This window comes from Myotis nattereri (assembly GCF_964212035.1).
Source record: "Myotis nattereri genome assembly, chromosome: 1".
Lineage (NCBI taxonomy): Eukaryota > Metazoa > Chordata > Mammalia > Chiroptera > Vespertilionidae > Myotis > Myotis nattereri.
This window is the reverse complement of record NC_138075.1, coordinates 12,932,184-12,940,210: the sequence shown is the minus strand read 5'-3', so window position 1 is coordinate 12,940,210 and position 8,027 is coordinate 12,932,184. Positions and strand designations below refer to the sequence as shown.

The following is an 8,027-nucleotide window of genomic DNA, read 5'->3' as shown; positions in this document are numbered from 1 at the left end:
TACTTTTGTAGAAATGTACATTTTGGTAATTTTGATTTGAAATTAACAATATCAAGGCACTAAAAGACACGAAGATACTGAAGCAGTGCCTAATTTTGGCAGACAATAACACCCTCAGTTCAGACGGGGTAAGCTAGGAAACCTCAATGTTTTCGAGTTCGCTCTTGAAAATCACATTGTATCGGAGTCTATAATTTAGATTTATTTTTATTCAGAAATACTTTCATATTCACTAACTATAATGAAACATTTAAAAATTCAAAAGGGACAAAAGGTTACATGGTCTGAGAAGCTATGTCAAACATGCAACATCATAAGCGTGACATTCAAACTGCAAGTCGGCCCTCATACTTTCTTATACTCAAATTATGACAACAGGAACACAAACATACCATATATTACTCTTCAGATTTTGACTTACGTTATGTTCTTATCAGTGAGACACTTTGAAATATTTCAACCTGACAGAAAAGCATTTTTTAAAAACCTACCATGGAAGAAAAAACATAATCAGAAACACTCCTGTCTTTTACATGGTGTGGAGGTGGGAAATATCACCATAAAAAAAGGTTTCGTCCATTCTTCTTGCAGAGCTCTTTTTGAATATTTACCCTTAGGTCTACTGCTCTTTAAACAGGACTCTCAGAAACAATGTCAGATTTAAAATTAATATTTTGTTCCTACGTGACAAATGTGCTCACTTCCAATATTCCTTTCCACTAACGTCTTCGGAATTTTCCTCGTACATGGTTGCTTTCTGGGTAACTCAGAGTTAGGCAGATCCACGCTGTATGAAGGAAACCTGTCCCACAGCTGATAATACACACTCAGTGGTCACAATAGTGAGTTAAACTGCTTTTAGGAGTTAACACAGGGACTGGAAACAGCCCTAGGATATTGAATTTTGGGGAAATAGCCCTAGATTGAACAATTTGGAAACTGTATTTTGTAGAAGCAGCCTCAGAAGAAGGAAGAAAGGGATGGCTCCTCGGCTGAACGTACCTACTCAACTCCCACTGTGACCAGGCCACCCTCGCCTGGGCCAAAGGTGACACTCTCCCCCTTAGTCAGCCTTGTTCTGCCCACTGTGGTGGGGGAGGGGTAACTAAGAGGCTAAAATTGACCTCAGGGGTGAAGTCAGGGGGTAGGGACGCTAAATCTCAAGTACCTCTTGAACACCAAGTGACGTCTGCTAGCCCCACAAGTTTGGGCTGTGGTCTTGGGAGATGACGTAAAACTATTACTAACTCTTCTTTCAACCAAAAGAAAAGGAAGCTTCTTGAAGGCTCCTTTCCATGATAATATTAACTTGATTGTATTTGTTAAAAAAGAATAGAGGTTGGGGTGGAAGAACTCCAAGGGAACCCAAGTGATCTCTGACACTGACAGGCCTGGGGTTGCCTGGGGATTCCCATCTCTGGAGGGTCAGCCCCACACTCCCAGGCTCCCCCTCTCCATCCCAGCACCTCAGTCTGAGGATAGATAATACTGCGTTTTTGTAAAAACAAACAAAGGCATCTTGCATTTGCCATCCTGCACGGACACTACATGTACTCGTGTCCCAGGCATCTACATACTCTTACTCCTGACTTCTTCCAAAACTCCTTCGGAACAACGCCCCCTGCTCGTGTTACCATTTCATCTGTAAAGCAGCACACGTAGTCTAACTCAGGTTTATTGTTTTTAACCAGGAAAAAGTGCTTAAACCCAACTTCATTTTCAACCAATAAAATCAAACTCATTTAGGTTTATGAATAATACTGAGGAAAAAAAACACAGTGAATCTGATTGTTCTCTTCCATTTTAAAATGATGTGCCTTCCTTCACAGCTTTCCCTTAACTGATTCGTTTCCGTACCTTAATGAGTCAAACTCTGATTTGGAAAATATAGAAGGTAAAAAATATATGAATTTTTAGGATAAAAAATGTTTCTGAATATAATAATGCTTTCTTCATGTTTCAAAATAACACTTGTAAATCCTTCTTGTAGTTTGGATTTGGTAACTAAACTGTTAAGTACCCAAGGTTTTTTAAAAAATATCAAAAGATAATAACATGGTTTTAAATACAAAGTTACAAAGGAACCACTCATATTTGTGGATCATCTCCACGGAAAAGTTCAGTGTCTCAACAAGAAAACCCCCAAATAGTTTAGTCATGAAATAAAATTCCATTAGCAAAAACTTGTTTAAGATAAAAATCTATGCCTGTTAATGATTGCCAGAGTTGCCCAGCATAGCTTCAGTAAAATACAGAATTGTCTAGAAAACACAGTCTCCAAAAATGTGTGCAAGTGCTGCAAATCGGACAGACCGGGCGGGGCCACTCCCTGGACACCAAGTCCTCCGTCTCTGGCATCGTCCCAGGTGACGTCCCCGCAGCCTTCACGGCCCCGCAGTGCCGGCATCCACACCGCCCTCACTTCCCGGTGAGCGTTCTGCGTGGACGAGTGTCGAGGGGTGAATGTGAGTCAGGCGGGCCCCGTTCTGACTGTAAACGCTTCACATGGGCAGGTCCCCTTCGGCAGCCGTGGGAGCTTATATGAGCCTGGAGCTTTTCAGGAACTGGATGAGAACTCTGTACACGAACGTGTACTGGATCAGGGTCTGCACCAGCATCATTCTCTGCTGCCTCAGCTTGTCCAGCACCCGTGGGATGTCGAGCACCTAGATTGAGAGAAGCAGCGGTGAGGGGAATGCACTCCCCCAGAGAGAGAAGGGGGCCGGGAGCGTGGGGGTCCTAGCGCAAATCTCGTTAGGAGATGGTCAACCTCCTAACTCTTCTACCTGGGCATCTTCTACCAAAATAACACGCAAATAAACAAGAGAACCCAAGGACCGTTCGGCTCTCTAAGAAGCACACATGGCGGTCGGCAAGAAGAAATGCTCTGCCCTAACCGGTTTGGCTCAGTGGATAGAGCGTCGGCCTGTGGACTCAAGGGTCCCAGGTTCAATTCCAGTCAAGGGCATGTACCTTGGTTGCGGGCACATCCCCAGTGGGGAGTGTGCAGGAGGCAGCTGATCGATGTTTCTCTCTCATCGATGTTTCTAGCTCTCTATCCCTCTCCCTTCCTCTCTGTAAAAAATCAATAAAATATATTTTAAAAAATTATAAATGCCCTATGAAAGGCAGCAACAAGGGGACCAAGGAGAAAGTGGTTGATCCATTTTCTACAGAAGATGGGTGTGATATGAAAGCACCAGCCTTGTTCAATACAGGAAATATTGGTAAAAACTAGCCATAAGAACTCAAGGAACCAAAATCGCATCTGATGGCCTCAAGGGTCGTGTTGTTGAAGTGAGCCCCGCAGACCTGCAGAATCATGAAGCTGCATTTAGAACATCCAAGCTAATTACTGAGGATGTGCAGGGAAAACCCTGTCTAATTTCCATGGCATGGATCTTACATGGAGACAGAATGTGCTGCCTGGTCACACAATGGCAGACCATGACTGAAGCTCATGTTTTTTCAAGGCTACCGATGGTTATTTGCTTCGTCCATTCTGTGTTGGTTTTACTAAAAAAATGCAACAAGCAGATTCGGATGACCTCTTACGCTCAGCAGCAACAGGTCCACCGAATCCGGAAGATGATGGAAATCATGACCCGAGAGGTGCAGACAGATGACAGGAAAGAAGTGGTCCATAAACCGATTCCATTGGAAAAGACACAGAAAAGCTGGCCAATCTATTAATCTGCTCCCCAATGTCTGTGTTAGAAAAGTCAACATGCAAGAAGCCCACGCTCGACCTGGGAGAACTCATGGAGCTGCGCGGGGAAGGTCGCAGCTCTGGGAGAGCGACGGGGGCTGAGACAGGCACTCAAGGAGAACGAGCTGATGCCTATGAGCCCCAGGCCAAGGATCCCACTGTGCCCAGCCCAGCGTGACTCAGTGGTTGGGCATCGACCTATGAACCAGGAGGTCACAGTTCGATTCCCAGGAGGCAGCCGATTGATGATTCTTTCTCATCATTTTTTAAAAATATTTTTCATTGATTTCAGAGAGGAAGGGAAAGGGAGAGAGAGATAGAAACATCAATGATGAGAGCGAATCATCGATTGGCTGCCTCCTGCACGCCCCCTACTGGGGATCAAGCCTGCAACCCAGGCATGGGCCCTTGACCAGAATCAAGCCCAGGACCCTTCAGCCCGCAGGCCACTGATGCTCTATCCACTGAGCAAAACCAGCTAGGGCTCTCTTATCATTGTTTCTATCTCTCTCTCCCTCTCCCTTCCTCTCTGAAATTAAAAAAAAAAATTTAAAGTCAATAAAAATAAAATTCAGGCTTTTATCTGTGACAAATAAAAAAATTCCTACTTGCGAGGAAAAACACACACCAAGGAACGTCGTTCAGAAAGAGCTGCTAGCCCTGGCCAGTTTGGCGCAGTGGATAGAGCATCAGCTTGGGGACTGAAAGGTCCCGGTTTCGATTCCGGCCAAGGGCACATGCCCGGGCTGCAGGCTTGGTCCCCAGTGGGGGCCGTACAGAAGGCAGCCAATCAATGACTCTCTCATCATTGATGTTTCTATCTCTTCCTCCCCCTCCCTTCCTCCCTTAAATCAATAAAGAAATATATTTTAAAAAAAAAGAAAGAGCTGTTAGATAACGAGGTCCCTCTCTTCCCGGACCTGCGCCCAGCCCACCTCTCCCCACACCAAAAAGAAAGGAAATAAGCACCTCGTTGTGCTCCAGGCAGGCGATCATGATCTCGGACAAGATGACGACGCCGGTCCTCCCCACCCCCGCACTGCAGTGGACCAGCAGCGGGGGGTTGGGGCCTTTGGGTTCACTCGTGCTGTTTGTGTGGCGTCGGACAGACTGGATCTCCTCCAGGTATGCTGTAAGATTCAATGAGATAGAAACACTCTCAGGGTTTAAGGCACGTCACATGGACAGTCTGCAGATCATCTCCCCTGACAGGGAGGACTCGGACAGCGAGCACAGGGCGCCAGTTAGCGGCCCAACCACTGACTGACAGTGCGGTCTCAGTGAGTCTTGGACTCCACCTGGCCTCCCGTTTTCTCCTCTACGAAACCAAAGGGAGGAAAAGCTCCCCAAGACTCGTTCACCGCATTTTACTCACTACCATGTTATACTTCAAAAACTTCTTTTAGCCCGATGGCATGGCTCAATGGTCGAGGTCATGGTTCGATTCCCAGTCAGGGCATATGCCCAGGATGCGGGCTCGATCCCCAGTGTGGGGCTCGCAGGAGGCAGCCAATCAATGATTCTCTCTCATCATTGATATTCCTATCTCTCTCCCTTCCTCTCTGAAATCAATAAAAGTAATAAATAAATAAATAAATAAATAATAAAAACTTTTGCCAAGCCTCCCCTAAACACTTAAAATCTTTATTTTAAAACAAGCCCAGAGTGAATACGAGACAACATAAAGGAACCATTTCAGGAACATAAGCCTTCCTCTCCACAGCTGATGTCAGAGCCCCAGCAGGGGCTGTGCTGGGAGCGGGGACACTTACACAGAAACCCCTTGAGGTCCTCGGGGCAGCCGTGCTCCGGCCAGTCCGTGTACTGCAGGTGCCAGACCGTCCTCTCCTGCCCCGTGAGCAGGTGCTTCATCTTCAGGCCGGTGGTGGCGTAGCAGCCCGAGTCTGTGCGGAACCGGGTGGTGATCTTGAACCTTCCGTAGGTGACGGTGTTGTGCCGGGAACCAAGGCGCGGCCAGTACCTAAAGCTCTTCTCCCTTCCGCCCTCCTGTTACAGACGCAGGCACGACAGTCAGAACACAGCGCAAGGCCCCGCAACACAAGCCCTTTTACACACACAGACAGCACGTCGAGACGCAGAATCGCTCTCCCAACCTGCCCCTCTCTCTGAGCGTCAGGATCCCCACAGGATTGATGACAACTTCTCATCTGAGACGGAGCAAACCGATGGAGAGAAATGAGCACTTACCTCTTCCGCTGTCACCATCGCTATAATGGCAATTCCCTGCTCCCACACCATCTGCCAGAAGTCCTGACAGGTGTTCTGCAGTGGGCCCTGCGTGGCGATATAGTCCCATTCCATCCCACTGACAGAGACCTGCGATGAGGAAAGGTTAAAAATGAATGTGTATGTCAGGTAGGTACACAGGCGTGTATATACATTTGTTTGTGGTAATACTAACAAGTGAACTAAATTATTCAGAATAGAGAAAGGCTTTCATGTTATTCTTTTTCCGTTAGTACAATTTCCACTATTGATATCTTACTCGCTATGAGTTCACGTCATATCGATGTGACCTGGGGCAATTTGCTTACCCTCTCTGAATCTTAGTTCTCAAGTTAAAATAAAAATACTGCCTGCCACCCAGCTGGTGTGGCTCAGTGGTTGAACATCGACCTATAAACCAGGAGGTCACGATTCAATTCCCGGTCAGGGCACATGCCTGGGTTGCAGGCTCGATACTTGTAGGGGGCGTGTAGGAGGCATCCGGTCAATGGTTCTCTTCATCACTGATGTTTCTATCTCTCTCTCTCCCTCTCCCTTCCTCTCTGAAATCAATAAAAATATATTAAAATATATGTACATGCATATGTATATATGTATTGCCTGCCCTCATAGGGTTGTTGTCAGAGCTGAGTCAAGGGGACTCTCTCCCCTCCCCACGTGGGAGTCTGTACTTGTTCTTCAATAAATTTCCACCTTTACTATAAAAAAAAAGAAAGAAAAAACTGAGTCCATGCACACACATGGTGCCTGGCCATGCCTGGTGCTCACTGAGTAGTCGTTACTGCCACTGCTGCTATGCTTCTTCTCGTAAACGCAGTATCAACATCCCAGTACCCCAACTTTCACACACAATTTCCCCTCGTGAAGAACTAGACACACTGGGAAAAGTAAGCGCAACTAAGCCAAAACCCAAGTTAAATGTCCGATTTCCCGGGGAAATAATCTTCCTGCTTCAGGAAGTCTCACCTCTGGCCTTCTGAGCCAAATCACCCTCCATCGTGACACTAAGCTGCCACCTAAGATTCAGCCTCCTGGAGAAAGGTCTAAATAATAATCACTGTGGTCGGGATTTGTAGTCAGGAGACGGGGGTTAGAGCTCAGCGGTCCTGATTCTCTGTGACCACCGCACCTTCTCTCAGTGCCACTCAGCGTAAAACCCTGTGCAAGCATATTCCGCCCACGCTCTCGCTAAGGCCACCCGTCCCTGGTCACAACCCGCACCCGCTCACCGAGGAGCGCCCACTCAGGGGCAGGCACTATGGGCGGGGGGGGGGGGGGAGGGGGCGGTGGAGGGGGGAGGGCAACGGTTACACAGCGAACAAGAACTAATCAGGAAGAGTCTGATGGGGAACTTCGGGGGAAGGTGCCAGCATTTCTTTACCCAGATAAGTACCACGAGGTCCCACACGGGAGAGTCTGTCCCCTAATCCTGAGCTCAGCCTTTCCCCCCTCTTCCTCAGGTCGCCTCTGGAGAGTCTGAAATGTCGCTATAGAACTACGACATCATTCCGCTCTTACCCACCCAAACAGGAGAGGCTGGGTGAGTTATTCCAAAGAAAGGCTCGTGTTTTAAGCAGACTGTGCCCACCGACTAAGAAGCACGTGCCCAGATACCCAACCAAGGGTGTGCCGCTCGCAGGCAGACCGCCGGGTGGCTGGAAAGCTGCACGTGTGGAACTGGTCTCCCCAAAGGTCACTTGCAAACTAAACAGAAGGTGGGAGGAAGGAAACAGCACCTGACCACAGACCCCGACTCATCACGCACTGGAGGAAGTTTCTCCCTCCCGCAAAGGGGACTGACCCTCACAGCAGGAACGGGGTGCGAGTGACGGAGAAGACAGTCCATTTGTATGGGTTTCCATTGGTATGGGTGCAACGTGCTCCCCCAGTTAAATGACGCCTCACCCTTTCCAGGGAAAAGGCGGTGCTACCTCTTCAAAGAACAAAAACACTGTTTAAGAGCGATTGCGGGGAGTGTGCAAAGAGAGCAGACGGCACCACTGCAGGTAAAAGCTTTGGGGAAAACACTAAAAAAAACGGACACTTTTGTTACATAAAAATACGTAGGTTT

General features: G+C 47.6%; 1 protein-coding gene and 1 pseudogene across 2 annotated transcripts in view; one reads left to right on the top strand and one right to left on the bottom strand.

The window, feature by feature from the left end:
* Window positions 1-212: 212 nt before the first annotated feature.
* PTPN21 (protein tyrosine phosphatase non-receptor type 21) overlaps window positions 213-8,027 on the bottom strand; it is a gene marked incomplete at its 5' end in the record, with an annotated part of 63,288 nt that continues 55,473 nt past the window's right edge. The window contains 4 exons of the mRNA XM_081111886.1: window positions 213-2,666; window positions 4,679-4,839; window positions 5,482-5,716; window positions 5,918-6,046. Of these exons, the coding sequence (XP_080968012.1) occupies window positions 2,538-2,666; window positions 4,679-4,839; window positions 5,482-5,716; window positions 5,918-6,046 (654 nt within the window). The 3' untranslated portion in view covers window positions 213-2,537. The remainder of the gene's footprint in view (window positions 2,667-4,678; window positions 4,840-5,481; window positions 5,717-5,917; window positions 6,047-8,027) is intronic.
* On the top strand, window positions 3,122-3,887 carry LOC308526635 (small ribosomal subunit protein eS1-like; annotated as a pseudogene). The gene has a single exon. The product of its transcript is annotated as a small ribosomal subunit protein eS1-like (transcript).